General features: G+C 39.9%; 1 protein-coding gene across 4 annotated transcripts in view; it reads left to right on the forward strand.

Annotated features, from left to right (window-relative positions):
• LOC128685937 (large proline-rich protein BAG6) overlaps positions 1-21,678 on the forward strand; it is a 264,734-nt gene that overhangs the window by 145,082 nt on the left and 97,974 nt on the right. For all 4 annotated transcript variants that reach the window (XM_070083407.1, XM_070083409.1, XM_070083410.1 and 1 more), the window contains exon 8: positions 10,533-10,724. In XM_070083407.1, coding sequence (XP_069939508.1) covers positions 10,533-10,724 — 192 coding nt within the window. The remainder of the gene's footprint in view (positions 1-10,532; positions 10,725-21,678) is intronic.

Raw genomic sequence — 21,678 nt, forward strand, 5'->3', positions numbered from 1 at the left:
ACTATTATCTGTATGTATTGTCGACACAGTGGAATGGGAGAATACCACTGGTAGTGTCATCCTGCCAGAATGTTGTGTAACCTATACCCTAAATAAAGAGAAACAGCTCTGGAACATGTGTAATACGTATCCGGCTGGGTGGCCGGGTGGGTGGGTGGCTGGATGGGTGGGTGGCCAGGTGGGTGGGTGGCTGGATAGGTGGGTGGGTGCATGGGTGGCTGACTGGCTGACCGTATGTGACTGTCTCTTTGTATCTCTCTCTCTCACAGGTACACATAAGTCAAGTTATCATACATATTAGTAATTACCTAGGATAACCCAAAAAATCCAGACAAAGTGCTATACAGTGGATCTGTGCTCCAGTGCCCTAAATTAATAATAATATTAATAATCATTATCTAGGTAGTAGGTTGGTAGACAGCAACCGCCCAGGGAGGTACTACCGTCCTGCCAAGTGAGTGTAAAACTGAAGCCTGTAATTGTTTTACACGATGGTAAGATTGCTGGTGTCTTTTTTTATGTCTCATACACATGCAAGATTTCAGGTATACCGTCTTGCTACTTCTACTTACACTTAGGTCACACTACACATACATGTACAAGCATATATATACACACCCCTTTGGGTTTTCTTCTATTTTCTTTCTAGTTCTTGTTCTTGTTTATTTCCTCTTACCTCCATGGGGAAGTGGAACAGAATTCTTCCTCCGTAAGCCTTGCGTGTTGTAAGAGGCGACTAAAATGCCGGGAGCAAGGAGCTAGTAACCCCTTCTCCTGTATATATTACTAAATGTAAAAGGAGAGACTTTCGTTTTTCCTTTTGGGCCACCCCGCCTCGGTGGGATACGGCCGGTGTGTTGAAAGAAAGAAAGAATAATCATTATTGTTACAATAATACATATGTACTAATATTAATTTTATTATTATTAAGCTATAATATAATAATCGTGTCCACTCATTACTTACCTTAAAATATCTGTAGTTTTAAAGTAGAGTGAGAGGTGAGTAAACAAGATTAAATGAATAAATGAGAGAGAGAGAATGAGAATGTAGAATGTTCACGAGTTATGTAAACAAACGTTGTTGTTGTTGCTGTTACCAACCCGGACACGAATGATTCCTGTTCACTGTCAAGCCGACCAGAAAAACATCTCATATTTGTTAATTTATATGTTATGTAGCATGTTTATTATATAATTTTGAAAAAAAATCATAGATGGATTAAGCAAAATGTCTATATTAACGTTTTATACACATTTAATGCGCCTCAGTGATTATTATTGTTATTATCATTATTAATATGGCATCTTCATGACCAAGTACACTCTTAACCCTTTCAGGGTCCGTCCCGTAGATCTACGGCTTTACATTCAGGGTCCAAACCGTAGATCTACGCCATGAGCTCAGCTCACTCTGATAAACTGTGAGTGGTACATTTGGGCCTAGATATGAGAGAATACATCTATGTGGTATGTGTGCACCACATAAAACAGATCCTGCAGCACACTGTGTATAATGAGAGGAAAAAAATGAAATCATGATTTTTCGATTAAAACAGCAACTTTGCAGTGTTTTTTCGTATGTTTTTTATAGTTGTATTTGCGATTTCTTGGTCTCATTTGATAGAATGGAAGACATATTACAGAAATAGAGATGATTTTGATTGGTTTTAGCACTGGAAATGGCTTGAAACTGAGCTCAAAGTAGCAGAAATGTTAAATTTTTGCCGATATTCAAGAGTAAACAAACGACCTCACACATCTAATACACGTCGGCTGGTGGGTCTAATATACATTCACAAATATGGTGATGATATTTATACAATTATTACAGTATTGCATAACAGTAAATCTTCTATTTTTTGGTGTGAATAAAAATTTATTATGTGAATAAAAAATCAAAATGGAATTTATTTGTAAAGCTTCAAAACATAACTAATGAACAGAGAAATTGTTAGTTTAGTTCCAGGAATACCTGCATTGTTCATTCTGGACCCTATTTTGAAATTGGAATATTTTGAACTTTGTGTTAAATTGGCCAAATTAACAATTTCCGATCACTTTATTTTGTAGTTGAAACAGTTGACTTGGCGATTTCTTGTGCTCAATCGATAGAATAGAAGTAATACTAGTGAAATAGCTAAGAATTTGGTTGATTGGAATAATGTAATTGGCCTAAAATGGGAGTCAAAGTCGGCAAAATCGCCGATTCGTAAATATCGCTGACACATCAAAATTCGCGAGAGCATAATTTTGTCAGTTTTCCACCAAATTTCGTACTTTTTGTTTTATTACCTTCACAAAAAGATTCTCTACGATTTCATAAGAAAAAATAACAAATTTTTTTTATGAAAATTCTTGGACACTGGCGCGTGACTCCAGATTTGGGCCTTGGACCCTGAAAGGGTTAACCCTTTGACTGTTTCCGACGTATAAATACGTCTTACGAGCCAATGTTTCTGACGTATTTATACGCACAAATTCTAGCGGCTTCAAATCGAGCGCCAAAGGCCTGGTAGGCCTACACGGGAGAGAATGGGTCTCAGTGGTCAGTGTGCACCCTGTGAAAAAAATCTGGGACCCAGCGGTGCATTGTGGGAACGCCATGTTGTCAGTCCATTTTCACCATGCCTCTCGGTAAGAAGTTCCTCACTCCTCGGCGGATTGGAGGTCTTTTGTTCCCAAGTGATAGCTCTAACAGCGATGAAAATGTCAGTGACAGTGAATTCAAGGGTTTTCAAGTGAGTGTTACTGAAAAAAGTGCCCAGGATAACTTAAATAGTGATGAAAACCCAGATGACCCACAACCTTCGACCTCTGGTGCTGTGCCGGCTTGTTCACGTTCACGTTCGCCTGTACCAGGACGAAAGAGGAAACTATTTGGTCGTGTACAACACCCTGATGATAGCAGTGATAGTGGTAGTGATAGTGATTTCAAGGTCATTGAAAGCAGTTCTAGTGACAGTGAGAGTGAATATTCCCCAGTGAAGCGCCAGTATGTACGACGTAGTATGTGGTCTGGTAGTGTTTCATATGTTGTTCCAAGGGGAAGGAGAAACTCTGGGAGCACATCCCGTGGCCCAACACCACGACCTGATAGTGAAGATGACGATATTGTAACGATGGGTATGAATGGTGACAGTGAGGGAGGAGGCAGTGGTGGTGATAGTGAGGGTGGCACGGCCCATGTGGCACCATCACCGGGCCACGCTACTAGCCACGCGGCTGACTCAGCAGAACAACCAGCCTCACCCTACCCCACACTGCCACAACCTGCACCACCACAACCTGCACAGCCACAACCACGGTACAATATCCAGACCCCACCAGCAGACCGCATCTGGGATTGGCAGGACGGTGACGAGTTTGTTCCCAGTCCCCATGACTTTGATGAAACACAAAGTGGAATAAAGCCATCTTGTCCACTTGGGAACAATGCCAGTGAACTGGACTGCTTTGAGTTATTTTTCGATGAACCCCTGATGGACATCATTGTCAGGGAAACAAATACATACTGTGATTACACCATGGCAAATACAATTCTCTCGCCAAAATCACGGCTACACAAGTGGAAGGAGACAACTGTGGCAGAGATGTACCTGTTTTTTGCAACAATAATGCTTATGCCACATGTGTATAAGCACACTGTCACCACATACTGGACAACAGATCGCCTGATTTCAACTCCAGGTTTTAGTGACATTATAGGTGTCAATCGTTTCCTGATACTGTTACGTATGTTACACTTTTCAGACAAAACCAGGCTTGACAGAAGCGACAGGTTATATAAGATAAGAAATGTGTTTATGTACCTGAAACAAAAGTGCTGCATGTATTTTTATCCCTTCAGGAAGCTTGTTATTGATGAGTCCTTGATTTTATTCAAAGGAAGACTCTCATTCAAGCAATGTATACCAAGCAAGAGGAAACGCTTTGGTATAAAGCTATTTGTACTCTGTGATTGCAGAAGTGGTCTTGTTTTAGATATTATTGTGTACACTGGCAGTAATACTTTGAGAGATACCATGAAGTTATTGGGTATCTCTGGTGATGTGGTTCGAACAATGATGGAACCATATCTTGGTAAGGGGCATATGTTATTTACTGATAACTGGTACACAAGCCCCTTACTCAGTGATTTCTTGCGAGTGAACTTGACAGACGTGTGTGGCACAGTGCGTGGTAATTGCAAACATATGCCAAGGTTCGACGCTGGCACTCGCAGAGGCGAGGTGCAAGCCTTTGCTGCCAATGACATCATGGCATTTCGGTGGCATGACAAACGTGATGTCACATTGTTGACATCAGTTCACACAAACGAAATGGTACCCAGTGGCAGGGACAACAGAGAGACCAATGAACCCATTCTAAAGCCTGCAGCTGTCATGGACTACAACCTCAATATGCGCTTAGTGGACAAATGTGACATGCAGATTGGGTTTGCGGACTGTGTACGCAAGAGTTATAAGTGGTATATCAAACTTTTTTTCCATCTTGTTGATATCTCTATGCTAAATGCTTATAACATATACAAGTTGAAGACCAACAAAACACCAAAATATGGTGAATTTTGCCTGTCAGTAATCAGACAAATAATTGCAAAGTACCAAGGAGCAACTCCTGCAATAGACCAGCGCCCACAGACGTCATCTCGTATGAGGCCTGGTGATCACTACCCTATACAACTGCCTCCTACTACTGCCAAGAAAAATGCTCAGAAGAGGTGTTATGTATGTATGCATACCACAAAACGCCCACAAACACGCAGAGACACTCGTTTTATGTGTGAGGAGTGTGAAGTGCCCCTCTGCATATACCCATGTTTCAAAGAGTTCCACAAGCTGCAGCAGTTCTAGGAACGTGGTTAGTGACTGTACATATGTATATATATTATGGAACAATAGTAATAAACATTGTTTTGTATTGTTTGTTTGTGTAAACAAAGTGTATACACAAACTAATAGTGATAAAGTTTGTTCTGTTATTGTGTTGTAAATAATGAGTGTATATTTGAACAATGCACCTTACATTGGTCTCACAGGCCACATAAGTTACCTGGAAAAGAAAAATGCAAGAAACCTTTGAATTAGAGTATATAAAAGAATACCGGGTGGGCGGCAGTCGCCGCTGTTGCCGTACGCACGTCAATTTCTGCAAACTTTGCGGCTCTATATCTCGGTAAGTACTGATGGCACAAATTTTTTTTAGGCTTAAAACACTAGTAAAAATATTCCTAACATTTTCATAAGAAAAAATAATTTTTTTTTTTCGAATATTTGGCGACATAGAATGACAGTTTCAGAGAGGGGCCTGAAACAGTCAAAGGGTTAATGAGTGGCTCTGAGACAGACAAGCAAAGACAGACACACAGGTAGACAGAATGACAGACACACAGGTAGACAGACACAGGTAGACATAAAGACAGACACAGGTAGACATAAAGACAGACACAGGTAGACATAAAGACAGACACAGGTAGACATAAAGACAGACACAGGTAGACATAAAGACAGACACAGGTAGACATAAAGACAGACACAGGTAGACATAAAGACACACACAGGTAGAAAGACACACACAGGTAGAAAGACACACACAGGTAGACAGAAAGACACACACAGGTAGACAGAAAGACACTCAGGTAGACAAAGACAGACACAGGTAGACAGAAAGACACATACACTAGTAGACAGACACAGACACACAGAGATACAGACAGATATACAGGCAGACAGATACAGACAGGTTTATGTGCAACAGTGAAAACAAATAGAGAGTTTGAGAATAAGAGCCTTTCTTGCCACAATCTCCAGTGCAAGATTCAGACTTCATCTTAGGGGCCATGGTGAAATTTACTGTCCAGTTAGTACAGTTAATACGGTATGATGCTGCTGGTAGGGCAGGGTTACTCAAACTGATGCTGCCTGCATGACATTGCCGCCGCGAGTATTGTCAAATATTGTACAGCAGTGTGCATCAGCCGGCCCAGCCCAGCTGCCAGATGCACGGTCGTAAGTTGAGTGGACGTATGTCGAGCAGGTCGTAAGTCAGATGGTAGGTGTATTTCATAATATTCCATTTATTTTAGTGCTTGCAAGTGCTAAATAAGCTACCATGGCTCTAAAGAAAGCTCCTAGTGCCAAGCCTTTGGTAAAGAAGGTGAGAAATACGATTGAATTTAAGAAAAATATTGAACAATATGAAAGTGGGGTACGTGTGGCCAAACTGGCCAGGATGTATAACAAACCCCATACAACCATATCTTCCATCGTGGCAGAGAAAAAGGAAATCAAGTTAGCTGTTGTTGCATGGAGAAAATTGTCGCCAGATTGTGTCCACAAGAGGGATTTTGAAGCGTTTGTGGCTGACCCTGATAAGCCTATGTCAGTTGTGAAATCTATTGTGGCACTGGGGAGTTCCATGGGGTTGGATGTGAGTTTGGAGGATGTGGAAGAGTTGGTGGAGGACCACAGTGAAGGGCTAACCACTGAGGAGCTGCAAGAGCTTCGGCAGGAACATCAACAGATCACAGCTCAGAATCTTGCTGCAGAGGAGGAAGAGAGATGGAAGAAGGTGCCTTCTTCAGAAATTAAGGAGATTTTTGAAATGTGGGTTAGGATGGAAAGATTTATGGAGAAACATCACCCTGAGAAGGATGTTGCGTGCCATGTCGGCAACATATACAGTGACAGAGTCTTGGCCCATTTTAGGGAAGAAACAGAGCTCTCTGGACACTTTTTTTGCGAGACAGGACTCCAGTGACTCTCAAGCTGGTCCCTAGTGGCATTAAGAAACAGAGAAGAGTAGTATGTAACCCCAGAAAAGGACTTGGTACCTGAGGTGTTGATGGAAGGGGATTCCCCTTCCAAACAGTAACTAATCCAATCTCCTCCTCCTCCTCCAGTCTTCCATACACTAAGAAGAATTGCCAATAAAGGCAAGTATTATGCTGTTAATGTTTCATTCATGTCCCATTGTATTGTTTATGTACTACATCTATACAGTGGACCCCCGGTTAACGAACTTTTTTCATTCCAGTAGTATGTTCAGGTGCCAGTACTGACCGAATTTTTTCCCATAAGGAATATTGTGAAGTAGATTAGTCCATTTCAGACCCCCAAACATACACGTACAAACGCACTTACATAAATACACTTACATAATTGGTCGCATTTGGAGGTGATCGTTAAGCGGGGGTCCACTGTATTTCATGTAAAAAATTTTTTTGTTTTAATACTTCTGGGTGTCAGGAACGGATTAATTGTATTTACATTATTTCTTACGGGGAAAATTGATTTGAAAAATCGTCTCTTTCGATAATCATCGCACTTCCAGGAACGGATTAACAATGATAAACGAGGGACCACTATTTTATTCTTTCTAGAGTATATATCAGGTTTCTATGTTATTTATTTTGTTTATTATGTCATAATAGATGAAGTGAGATACACAAATAAGCCGTAGAGTTGATAGCGAAATTATTGAAGTAGAGAATTCCACTGGAATGGATTGATTGCATTTCAATTAATTTAAATGAGGAAAATTGACTCTGCAAACGAGCAAATCCAGTTTCGAGCAAGATCATGGAATGGATTAAACTCGCAAGTAGAGGTTCCACTGTAATTGGAAGCTCATTACGGGGTGCATGAACACTTCCTAGGATACAGTAGTATTTTTACTTTTTGTTGGTAAAGGAATATTTTAATTAACTGTACTTGAAAATTACATGTTGATAAATTCTGGAATGTTTTATGAATGAAGGAGAGTGAATAATCAGTCAGGTGAGCTTCTGGTCGCTAAGAAAGCAGGACCTCGCTGCATCATATTGCTTATGGGTTAAATTAAAAAACCAGAAGCCTCATTGATGTTTTTCTTTTTCTGCCTAGACTAAGTAATTCACATGTTTTGTTAACTTAGCCAAATGGAGAATTTATTTTGTGTACATTAAATATTCACTATACATTTATTAATTAGTAGAGTACAGTGGACCCTCGACCAGCGATATTAATCCGTTCCTGAGAGCTCATCGTTAGTCGAAATAATCGTTAGTTGAGTTAATTTTCCCCATAAGAAATAATGTAAATCAAATTAATCCGTTCCTGACACCCCAAAGTAGTGAAAAAAAAAATTTACCACATGAAATATTAATTTTAACACAAACTGAAGAAGACATGAACAATTACATGACACTTACATTTATTGAAGATCTGGTGGTGATTGATGGGATGGGAGGAGGGGAGAGTGTGGATGGGGTTAGTGTTTAGAAGGGGAATCCCCTTCCATTGGGACTTGAGGTGGCAAATTCTTTTCTGGGGTTACTTCCCTTCTTCTTTTAATGCCACTAGGACCAGCTTGAGAGTCACTGGACTTCTGTCACACAACATATCTGTTCATAGAGGCCTGCACTTCTCGTTCCTTTATGACTTTCCTAAAGTCGTTCACAACAGTGTCATTGTACAGGTTGCCAACACGGCTTGCAGTAGCTGTCTGAGGGTGATTTTCATCAAAAAAGGTTTGCACTTTAAGCCACATTGCATTGAAGTAGACAACTTCTTCAGTTTCTCTATCCCCTCCTCCAGAGCAGTTTCCTCAGGTCTGGCCTCTTACTGTTGAAGATGATCTTGCAGCTCATCAGTGGTTAGTTCTTCTTTGTCCTCCTCCACCAACTCTTCCACATCCTTCCCACTAACCTCCAACCCCAAGGACTTCCCCAATGCCACAATTGATTCCACAACTGGCATAGGCTTCTCAGGGTTAGCCTCAAATCCTTCAAAATCCCGTTTGTCTACACATTCTGGCCACAGTTTCTTCCAAGCAGAGTTCAAGGTCCTCTTAGTCACTTCCTCCCTAGCCTTACCTATAATGTTTACACAATTTAGGATGCTAAAGTGATCTCTCCAAAACTCTAAGAGAGTCAATTGAGTTTCTGAGGTCACTACAAAGCACCTTTCAAACATAGCTTTTGTGTAGAGTTTTTTGAAGTTTGCAATGACCTGCTGGTCTATGGGTTGCAGGAGAGGAGTGGTATTAGGAGGCAAAAACTTGACCTTAATGAAGCTCATGTCCCCAGAAAGTCGCTCTGCCAAGTCTGAAGGATGACCAGGAGCATTGTCTAATACCAGGAGGCACTTAAGGTCCAATTTATTTTCCAGGAGGTAATTTTTCACAGTGGGGGCAAATGCATGGTGTAACCAGTCATAGAAAATGTCCCTAGTGACCCATGCCTTACTGTTTGCCCTCCACAGCACACACAAATTAGCCTTGAGGACATTGTTTTTCCTGAACACTCTGGGAGCTTCAGAGCGATACACCAATAAAGGCTTCACTTTGCAATCACCACTAGCATTAGCACACATCAACAGAGTAAGCCTGTCTTTCATAGGCTTATGTCCTGGGAGTGCCCTTTCCTCCTGAGTAATGTAGGTCCTGCTTGGCATTTTCTTCCAAAACAGGCCTGTTTCGTCACAATTAAACACTTGTTCAGGTTTCAGTCCTTCACTGTCTATGTACTCCTTGAATTCCTGCACATATTTTTCAGCCACTTTGTGGTCCGAACTGGCAGCCTCACCATGCCTTATCACACTATGTATGCCACTACGATTCTTAAATCTCTGGAACCAACCTTTGCTGGTCTTCAATTCACTCACATCACCACTAGTTGCAGGCATTTTTTTAATTAAATCGTCCTGCAACTTTCTAGTCTTTTCACATATGATCGCTTGAGAGATGCTAGCTCCTGCTATCTGTTTTTCGTTTATCCACACTAATAACGGTCTCTCAACATCTTCTATCATTTGCGATCTCAGTTTCGAAAACATAGTTGCACCTTTGGCAAGAACAGCTTCCTTGATTGCCGTTTTCTTGGCCACAATAGTAGCGATGGTTGATTGGGGTTTTGTGTACAAACTGGCCAGCTCAGAGACACGCACTCCACTTTCATACTTAGCAATGATCTCTTTCTTCATATCCATAGTGATTCTCACCCCTTTTTGCAGTAGGGTTGGCACTAGAAGCTTTCTTGGGGCACATGGTGACTTATTTTGCAGGTGCAATCACTAAAAACGCTGTGATAATATGAAATGTTCCTATTGTATGTTTGGATGCGACCGCGGTGGCTGGCTTGTAAACAATGGCACCCACAGGACAAGTGAGGCGTGCTCATGCCACATGTGGATGCGTCTCGAATGGAACAAATTGCGTTGGTCGAGTTTTTTAGCGCTAGTCGAGGCAAAATTTTTGTGTTAAAATGTGTTGCTAGTCGGATTTAATGTTATATGATGCCATCGTTGGTCGAGGGTCCACTGTACTTTGTTTGGTTCTACTTATTTACAATAAAATATGAATTCAATATATTTTGTATGTTGATTCAGTTTTTATATTTTTTTTTTTTTTTTGCTTTCAAAAAATTTGAGATTGAGTGTGTGGGTTAGGATGAATTTGGTTTTGGGGGAGCATAAGCTAATAAAGGTTAGATAACTCTGGTGTAGATAGTGTACAATGCTTTAATAATTTATTATTTTAATTTTATTTTAGATCCCCGACCATCAGCAGCAGAAGGTACCAGGCAGAGCAGTAGTACTAGTGCCTCCTCTGTTACTGGCACTGGTAGTAATGCTGCTGCTCACACTGGTACTACAGCTGAAACAGACAATGGTAGGAGTGGTTCTGAGGGTCGGGACAGACTCAGTCCTGGTGGTACAGGTGCAGCGACATCCAGCACATCAGGTAATAAGTGTCCAAGTGTTGACAGTGCATTTTTAAAGTCATTTTCTGCTGACTTATCATATTTTTCTCTTTTAGTTAGTTATCTATTTGCTTTTTTTTTCTTTAGTTATATGTTGCATATATATTACAATTACAGTAATTTATCTGTAGAATAGAACTGTTTCTAGTGGAGGGGGGAGGAGCTTAAGCCTCCAGCAGGTGTGTGTGTGTGTGTGTGTGTGTGTGTGTGTGTGTGTGTTTGTTTTAAATCGGAGTGAGTGGAGATAAGTAGTTTCAATGGCTTGACATGCTGTTGGAATATGAGCAGGGTAACCCTTGTAGAGGGATTATGGTAAACTGGTTAGCTGCACTTGTGTTCTGGAAGTTAGGTTGGGTAAGGTTTGTCAGGAAACAAGGCAAGTATATACACAACATGCACAAAGGAGAGGAGAGAAGATTATGATGACATTTCGGTCCAACTTGGACTGAAACGTTGTCATGAGCTTTGGTTTAGTCATATGATGACCCACAGTTGGAGCTTATGGTCATCTGGAAGTGGAAAGTACAGTTCTTTCACTTGGAAAGTAGGATGTAGATGTCATTGGGAAGATCATTTGGACTGTGATATCTCCGCACTTATTGCAAGATAGCTATTCAATAAATAATGGTGAACGTTTATTTTTATTTTTTATCTGTTTTTTTGTCCCCCTAATTGAGTGGGAGATTGTTGGAGTTACAAAGAAGAAAGTGATATCTACCAGGTTAAAGTTGCCTACCAGTGTATGCCACTGACCCAGCCTAGTCAGGTCCAGGTCACATCCATTAAGATCTACTAGTACAAGCTAGTCAGGTCCAGCTCTCACCCACCCACACCCACTCATGTATTTATTTAACCTATTTTTAAAACTACACAACGTCTTAGTTTCTATGATGGTACTCTGGAGTTTGTTCCACTCATCCACAAGTCTATTATCAAACCAGTGCTTTCCTGTATCCTTCCTGAATCTGAAATTTTCTAATTGGAAACCATTGCTGCGAGTCCTGTCTTGGCTAGGTATTTTTAGCACGCTATTTACATCCCCTTTATTTATTCCTGCTTTCCATTTATAAACCTCAATCATATCCCCTCCTAATTCTATGCCTTTCTAGAGAGTGCAGATCTAGGACCCTCAGTCTGTCTTCATAGGGAAGGTTTCTGATACACAGAATCAACTTTGTCATCCTTCTCTGTACGTTTTCCAGTGCATTTATATCCATTCTGTAATATGGTGACCAGAACTGTACAGCATAATCTAAATGAGGTCTAACCAATGATGTATAGAGCTGAAGAACAACCTGAGGACTTCTGTTATTTGTACTTTTTGATATGAAGCCAAGGATTCTGTTCACTTTATTGCGAACACTTATGCACTGTTGTCTTGGTTTCAGGTTACTGCTAACCAGAACTCCTAAATCCTTTTTGCAATCAGTAATATTAAGATCTACATTATTTAGTTTATATGTGGCATGGTTATTTTCCTGTCTAACATTTAGAACTCTGTATTTTTCTATATTAAACTGCATCTGCCACTTCTCATACCATTGCATCAGTCTTTTCAAATCATCCTGGAGTGCTCTAATGTCTTCATTAGAATGAATTGGATGGCCTAGTTTGGTGTCATCAGTAAATTTGCTTATGTCGCTATTTATTTCCTTATCTATTATTTTATTATTATCACACTGGCCGATTCCCACCAAGGCAGGGTGGCCCGAAAAAGAAAAACTTTCACCATCATTCACTCCATCACTGTCTTGCCAGAAGGGTGCTTTACACTACAGTTTTTAAACTTCAACATTAACACCCCTCCTTCAGAGTGCAGGCACTGTACTTCCCATCTCCAGGACTCAAGTCCGGCCTGCCGGTTTCCCTGAACCCCTTCATAAATGTTACTTTGCTCACACTCCAACAGCACGTCAAGTATTAAAAACCATTTGTCTCCATTCACTCCTATCAAACACGCTCACGCATGCCTGCTGGAAGTCCAAGCCCCTCGCACACAAAACCTCCTTTACCCCCTCTCTCCAACCTTTCCTAGGCCGACCCCTACCCCGCCTTCCTTCCACTACAGACTGATACACTCTTGAAGTCATTCTGTTTCGCTCCATTCTCTCTACATGTCCGAACCACCTCAACAGCCCTTCCTCAGCCCTCTGGACAACAGTTTTGGTAATCCCGCACCTCCTCCTAACTTCCAAACTACGAATTCTCTGCATTATATTCACACCACACATTGCCCTCAGACATGACATCTCCACTGCCTCCAGCCTTCTCCTCGCTGCAACATTCATCACCCATGCTTCACACACCTGATCTATGTCTTATGTAAATTGTGAAAGGGCCCAACACTGACCCCTGTGGAACATATCTGTTTCTGTAATATATCTTCCATTCTATCAAATGAGACAAAAAAAAAAACAAGAATACAACCATAAAAACCATACGAAAATACCGGTAAGGGGTGGCGAATTGCTGAGAAGTGAACTCCATTAATTTATGCTTACATTTCTTTCATTTTGGGTGTACATTAAGAAGCATCTTTCCCTCATACATTGCCCAAGTTTCAATAAGATAGTCAAACAAACAAATGAGATACAATTCCCTAGATCAAGAGCAAGAGCCCCTCACTAAGGAATCCGCATTGAGGTCTGCTCGCTTATGGAAATTTTGGTCGCATATGGAAACAAAAAATCGACCAATGGACTGCTCGTGTTTGGAAAAACGAGCACGTAGATGTGCTCACAAGTAGAGGTTCCACTGTATTCTCGTTTTGTCTCGTTTGATAGAATGGAAAATATATTACAGAAATAGAGGTGTTTTGAATGGTTTACCGACTAAAAGCAGCTTGAAATTAAGCTCAAAATAGCGGAAATGTTAGATTTTGACGATGTTCAGGAGTAAACAAAATACATCATGTGTGCACTGCACATCAACTGGTGGGTCTAACATGCATTCACGAATTCACTGATATTATATTTATACAATTATTACAGTTATGCAGTAGTCTGAATAACAGTAAATCATCTAAATTTTGTGTGAATAAAATTTCAAAATGTAAAACAAATGTAATATAAAAGGGGCCTGGAGATGTGACTAATGGACAGAGAAAATGTTGTTTTAGTGCCAAGAATGTCTGCATTGTTTATTCTGGCTCTATTTCAAAATTGGCCAAATTAGTAATTCCTGATCACTTTTTTTGTGTAGTTGACATAGGAAATGAGGGGTTTCTTGTGCTCAGTCGATAGAATAAAATGAGTTCTAATGAAATAACTGAGTTTGGTTGAGTGGAACAGAGGAACTGGCCCAAAATATGGTTCAAAGTGGGCGAAATGGCCTGTGTGTAAATACCGCCGAGACCACTAACTTCACAAGAACATGATTCTCTAAGTTTTCTACCAAATTTTGAATTTTTGGTTTCATTACTTTTGGAAAAAGATTCTCTACTATTTCATAAGATTTTTTTTTTACAGGTAGTAGGTTGGTAGACAGCAACCACCTAGGGAAGTACTACCATCCTGCCAGATGACTGTGAAACAGAAACCTGTAACTGTTTTGCATGATGGTAGGATTGCTGGTTTTCTTTTTCTGTCTCATAAACACGCTAGATAACAGGGATATCTTGCTACTCCTACTTACACTTTGGTCACACTTCACAGACACGCACATGCATATATATATACATACATCTAGGTTTTTCTCCTTTTTCTAAATAGCTCTTGTTCCTCTTTATTTCTTCTATTGTCCATGGGGAAGTGGAAAAGAATCTTTCCTCCGTAAGCCATGCGTGTCGTATGAGGCGACTAAAATGCCGGGAGCAATGGGCTAGTAACCCCTTCTCCTGTAGACATTTACTAAAAAAGAGAAGAAGAAAAACTTTATAAAACTGGGATGCTTAAATGTGCGTGGATGTAGTGCAGATGACAAGAAACAGATGATTGCTGATGTTATGAATGAAAAGAAGTTGGATGTCCTGGCCCTAAGCAAAACAAAGCTGAAGGGGGTAGGAGAGTTTCGGTGGGGGGAAATAAATGGGATTAAATCTGGAGTATCTGAGAGAGTTAGAGCAAAGGAAGGGGTAGCAGTAATGTTGAATGATCAGTTATGGAAGGAGAAAAGAGAATATGAATGTGTAAATTCAAGAATTATGTGGATTAAAGTAAAGGTTGGATGCGAGAAGTGGGTCATAATAAGCGTGTATGCACCTGGAGAAGAGAGGAATGCAGAGGAGAGAGAGAGAGATTTTGGGAGATGTTAAGTGAATGTATAGGAGCCTTTGAACCAAGTGAGAGAGTAATTGTGGTAGGGGACCTGAATGCTAAAGTAGGAGAAACTTTTAGAGAGGGTGTGGTAGGTAAGTTTGGGGTGCCAGGTGTAAATGATAATGGGAGCCCTTTGATTGAACTTTGTATAGAAAGGGGTTTAGTTATAGGTAATACATATTTGAAGAAAAAGAGGATAAATAAGTATACAAGATATGATGTAGGGCGAAATGACAGTAGTTTGTTGGATTATGTATTGGTAGATAAAAGACTGTTGAGTAGACTTCAGGATGTACATGTTTATAGAGGGGCCACAGATATATCAGATCACTTTCTAGTTGTAGCTACACTGAGAGTAAAAGGTAGATGGGATACAAGGAGAATAGAAGCATCAGGGAAGAGAGAGGTGAAGGTTTATAAACTAAAAGAGGAGGCAGTTAGGGTAAGATATAAACAGCTATTGGAGGATAGATGGGCTAATGAGAGCATAGGCAATGGGGTCGAAGAGGTATGGGGTAGGTTTAAAAATGTAGTGTTAGTGTGTTCAGCAGAAGTTTGTGGTTACAGGAAAGTGGGTGCGGGAGGGAAGAGGAGCGATTGGTGGAATGATGATGTGAAGAGAGTAGTAAGGGAGAAAAAGTTAGCATATGAGAAGTTTTTACAAAGTAGAAGTGATGCAAGGAGGGAAGAGTATATGGAGAAAAAGAGAGAGGTTAAGAGAGTGGTGAAGCAATGTAAAAAGAGAGCAAATGAGAGAGTGGGTGAGATGTTATCAACAAATTTTGTTGAAAATAAGAAAAAGTTTTGGAGTGAGATTAACAAGTTAAGAAAGCCTAGAGAACAAACGGATTTGTCAGTTAAAAATAGGAGAGGAGAGTTATTAAATGGAGAGTTAGAGGTATTGGGAAGATGGAGGGAATATTTTGAGGAATTGTTAAATGTTGATGAAGATAGGGAAGCTGTGATTTCGTGTATAGGGCAAGGAAGGAGGAATAACATCTTGTAGGAGTGAGAAAGAGCCAGTTGTGAGTGTGGGGGAAGTTTGTGAGGCAGTAGGTAAAAATGAAAGGGGTTAAGGCAGCCGGGATTGATGGGATAAAGATAGAAATGTTAAAAGCAGGTGGGGATATAGTTTTGGAGTGGTTGGTGCAATTATTTAATAAATGTATGGAGATGGGAAGTACAGTGCCTGCACTCTGAAGGAGGGGTGTTAATGTTGCAGTTTAAAAACTGTAGTGTAAAGCACCCTTCTGGCAAGACAGTGATGGAGTGAATGATGGTGAAAGTTTTTCTTTTTCGGGCCACCCTGCCTTGGTGGGAATTGGCCAGTGTGATAATAAAAATACTAATAAAAAAATTTTTTTAATTCTTTGACACTGAGCAAGTTTGCCAGCAGGGGTCTTGACACTCAAAGGATTAATTGGGAGAGTGTTGAAATAAGACATCTGTTTAAAAAATTAACGTTTATTTGAAGAGTACACAGCAATGATATGACAGATAATTGATTTAATAAGAGATATGACTATCTTTTGCTTTTATAAGCAATGCTACACATTTTGGTATAGAATTGACCAATGTTGACCACATTTTGGCAAGTTCTTTGTTGTGGTATGAAGTTCTAATAACAGCAGCAGTTACCTTCTCCACAGTTGAACAGTCCTGTTTTGCAATCCTGTGTTTGGTTATTTCCGAGAAAAATAGTCATGCGAAGAATGTCTGTATTTTTCTTGAAGTGTGGCATGGAGCAAGATCCCACTGGAAAATGCCTTCTCTGTCAGGAAAGTCTCTATCCACAATGGGAAGCAAATTTATTCATTTATTTATTTTATGTCTTTGCAAACAGTACATTGAGATTTTGTATTTACAATAGTGGGTTGTAATGCAAAGAGAGCCTCTATTATGCCTAGGCATTATGGGCCAACTTAACATTATTGGCTTAAAGTCTACTTAATACTTAGGAGTAGTATATCATAGTTGTACAGTAGGATAGTAATTATTTCATAGTTATACAGTAGAATATTAATTATAAATGAATCAAAATTTGTATAGTACAAAGATGTATTTATATTCGAAAATGCTTTTTGTGAAAACAATGATTCAATTATATTCCTGTCAACAATGGAAAGAATTAGAGGTAGGACAGAATGTAGGATTGTGGATGAGCAAGGAGGTTTCAGAGTGGGTAGGGGATGTGTAGATCATTGAAGCATATATGTGAACAGTATTTAGATAAAGGTAGGGAAGTTTTTATTGCATTTATGGATTTAGAAAAGGCATATGATAGAGTGGATAGAGGAGCAATGTGGCAGATGTTGCAAGTATATGGAATAGGTGGTAAGTTACTAAATGCTGTAAAGAACTTTTATGAGGATAGTGAGGCTCAGGTTAGGGTGTGTAGAAGAGAGGGAGACTACTTCCCGGTAAAAGTAGGTCTTAGACAGGGATGTGTAATGTCGCCATGGTTGTTTAATATATTTATAGATGGGGTTGTAAAAGAAGTAAATGCTAGGGTGTTCGGGAGAGGGGTGGGATTAAATTATGGGGAATCAAATTCAAAATGGGAATTGACACAGTTACTTTTTGCTGATGATACTGTGCTTATGGGAGATTCTAAAGAAAAATTGCAAAGGTTAGTGGATGAGTTTGGGAATGTGTGTAAAGGTAGAAAGTTGAAAGTGAACATAGAAAAGAGTAAGGTGATGAGGGTGTCAAATGATTTAGATAAAGAAAAATTGGATATCAAATTGGGGAGGAGGAGTATGGAAGAAGTGAATGTTTTCAGATACTTGGGAGTTGACGTGTCGGCGGATGGATTTATGAAGGATGAGGTTAATCATAAAATTGATGAGGGAAAAAAGGTGAGTGGTGCGTTGAGGTATATGTGGAGTCAAAAAACGTTATCTATGGAGGCAAAGAAGGGAATGTATGAAAGTATAGTAGTACCAACACTCTTATATGGGTGTGAAGCTTGGGTGGTAAATGCAGCAGCGAGGAGACGGTTGGAGGCAGTGGAGATGTCCTGTTTAGGGGCAATGTGTGGTGTAAATATTATGCAGAAAATTCGGAGTGTGGAAATTAGGAAAAGATGTGGAGTTAATAAAAGTATTAGTCAGAGGTCAGAAGAGGGGTTGTTGAGGTGGTTTGGTCATTTAGAGAGAATGGTTCAAAGTAGAATGACATGGAAAGCATATAAATCTATAGGGGAAGGAAGGCGGGGTAGGGGTCGTCCTCGAAAGGGTTGGAGAGAGGGGTTAAAGGAGGTTTTGTGGGCAAGGGGCTTGGACTTCCAGCAAGCGTGCATGAGCGTGTTAGATAGGAGTGAATGGAGACGAATGGTACTTCGGACCTGACGATCTGTTGGAGTGTGAGCAGGGTAATATTTAGTGAAGGGATTCAGGGAAACCGGTTATTTTCATATAGTTGGACTTGAGTCCTGGAAATGTGAAGTACAGTGCCTGCACTTTAAAGGAGGGGTTTGGGATATTGGCAGTTTGGAGGGATATGTTGTGTATCTTTATATGTGTATGCTTCTAAACTGTTGTATTCTGAGCACCTCTGCAAAAACAGTGATAATGTGTGAGTGTGGTGAAAGTGTTGAATGATGATGAAAGTATTTTCTTTTTGGGGATTTTCTTTCTTTTTTGGGTCACCCTGCCTCGGTGGGAGACGGCCGACTTGTTGAAAAAAAAACAAATGGATAAAAGGTTCAATGTGATTGTTTCAGTTATGATGTGGGAGTACATAGGTGAGTGTGTACTGAGTATTTAGCATTTAGTCTAGGGTGATTAAGTGGCTTTTGAGAAGTCTGAAATTGATTTTCAGACTGGGTTACTTTAATATCTTCTGGTAATGAATTCCATATTTTGGGGCCCTTTATGTACATAGTCTTTTTACTCAGTGTGATATGGACACGAGGTACGTATATCAAAAAGAGATCTGTGTCTTGTGTTGTGGTCATGTGTCCTGTTTAGGTTGGTGAGAAGTTTGAGTGGGGGGTTTATATTTGCGTGTATTGTTCTGCGTATATAGTAGGCACATGAATAAGTATGGATGTTCTTAATGGTGAGCAGATTCAGACTTTTGAAAATTGGTGGAGTATGCTGGCGGGAGTGGGAATTTGTGTTGTTATTCTTCCTGCTGCCTTTTGCTGGGTTATTAGGGGTTTTAGGTGATCGGATGTTGTTGATCCCCATGCACAAATTCCATATGTAACATAAGGGTATATGAGTGAATGGTACAGTGCAAGGAGAGCTGATTGTGGAACGTAGTACCTTATCTCTGATAGTATGCCTACAGTCTTGGAGATTTTCTTGGTGATTTGTTGTATGTGTGTCCGGAACTTAAGGCTACTGTCAAGGTGGATACCTAGGAATTTTCCCTCTGTGAGTCTTGTGACTGATGATCCATTTAGTGTTATGTTAATTGGATCATTTGCAGCTTTGTTTCCAAACTGAATGAAATAGGTTTTATCAGTGTTCAGGGTAAGTTTGTTAGTCATCATCTAGGCAGATATTTTATGTAATTCAGCATTGACTGTGTTTACTAGTATGACTTTGTTTGGATGGGAAAAGACATATGTAGTGTCATCTGCAAATAATATGGGTTTGAGTAGCTGTGATGCATTCGGTAGATCATTGATGTAGATGAGAAAAAGGAGTGGTCCAAGGACGCTTCCTTGTGGGACTCACACTGTGATTGGTTGGGTGGAAGAGTTTGCATCATTTGCATACACATATTGAGTTCTGTTACTAAGGTATGACTTTAGGTAGTTGAGGGAGTGGCCTCTGATACCATAGTGCATTAATTTGGAGTACAGCAGTTCATGGTCGACTGTATTGAAAGCTTTTCGTAAATCAATGAAAATGCCCAGCGGGACTTCTTTCTTTTCAAGTGCGGTATATATTAGTTCTAGCATGTGTATGATAGCATCATTTGTGCTTTTATTATTCCTGAATCCAAACTGACAAGGGTTTAATATGTTATGTGAAACGACGTAGGATTATATATCCGTCTATGAATTAATTTTTCAAAGATTTTAGAGAGCAGTGGTAAGTTAGATATTGGTCTATAGTTATTCAAGTCAGCTTGGTCACCTCCTTTATGGATCGGAGTGACCCTCGCTATTTTGAGGATTGTTGGGAAGGTAGATGATTCACTGGATTTGTTAAAGAGCATTGCAATAATTGGTGACAATACTTGAAGCTTTTTTGTACATAAAAGCAGGCAAGTTGTTTATGTCTCCTGCCCTGTTTTAAGGGTGTTTATGATGAGCGTAACTTCAATGGGGTTGGTTGGAGCTAGGAATAGCGTGTCTGGGTAGGTACCTATGAGGTAGTCTGATGGACAGGTGTTTGTGCTTGGTATTTTGTTTGCTAGATGTTTTCCTATGGTGGAGAAGAAAACATTAAGTCTGTTTGCTGCTTCGGTTGGAGTGAGTAGGGGTTCAACTGATTTTGTTAGTTTGATTGCTTTGTTTTTGGATAACTTTTTAGTTCCAAGAATTTCAGATAGTTTTCCAGTTTTTTCTCATATCACCTTTGATGTTATGTAATCTGTTTTCATAATACAATTTTTTAGACCTTCTTATCAGGCTGGTAAGTGCTGACGAGCAACTTTTCGACTGTTCTCTAGTTATTTGACCCATTCTATACTGTTTTTCATATTTGTGCTTTGTGTTAATGGATTTGAGGATGCTTGATGTTAGCCAGGGATTATTCAGTCTCTCTGCTGTGATCTGTTTAGTTTTTCTGGAGCAATGTCTGTTATAGAGGCATTGGGCTTTTTTTAGAAAATTATTTATACATTCATTCATATCTGTATATGTTTCGAGCTCATTTTGCCAATCGATGTTATTCATAGCTGCTATAAAGTTAACTGCTGTCTCGTTATGTAGTCTGAAGGTTACTTTAGTAATGTCTTGTGGCAGTTTGCCCAGATTAGTTATGAGAAAGGTTGGGTAGTGGTCTGTAGTGTTGTCTGTGATTATGCCTGATTTTAAAGGGGATATGGTGTTTGTCCAGATGTGGTCTATTAAGGAGATGCTTGTCTCGGAGATTCTTGTAGGTTTAGATATTGCTGGTAACAACAGGCAGTTACTCACTGTGTTTGTGAATTCGGTTACTTGTGGGTCCTGGTCGTGTAGTATGTTTATGTTGAAATCACCAGTTAGTAGTAGGTGGTCTTTATTCATGTGTGCATCAGTAATCATGTTTCCTAGTTTTTCACTAAAGTGATAAATGTTTGACTGCAGTACTCTGTAGATGTTTATAACTGTGAGGGGGATTTTGCAGGTCTTTTGATTTAAATTTAGCTATGATATATTCTCAATGTTCGTCCCTTGTGCTAGATTTATTGATACATTCGAGTTGATTTGAGTAGTATATAGCTGTTCCTCCCCCTTGCTGGTCTGTACTACAGTTGTGTATGGGCATGTAGCCAGGAATGGTATAGAAATCTGTTATATCAGGCTTAAGCCAGGTTTCTGTGAGTGTGATTGATATATTGGAATGAAGGGAATTGAGTAATGCTGTGAGGTCATCATAATGTTTGCTCAAGGATCTGACATTGTAGTTAAAGATGGTTATGTTATTGTTTGCACTGAGTAATGTCTTTGCTTGGTCTGCTGTGTAGTACAGTGGAACCTCAAAAATCGAACTTAATCTGTTCTAGGAGCTAGTTC

The sequence above is a fragment of the Cherax quadricarinatus genome, chromosome 9 (genome assembly GCF_038502225.1).
Source record: "Cherax quadricarinatus isolate ZL_2023a chromosome 9, ASM3850222v1, whole genome shotgun sequence".
NCBI lineage: Eukaryota > Metazoa > Arthropoda > Malacostraca > Decapoda > Parastacidae > Cherax > Cherax quadricarinatus.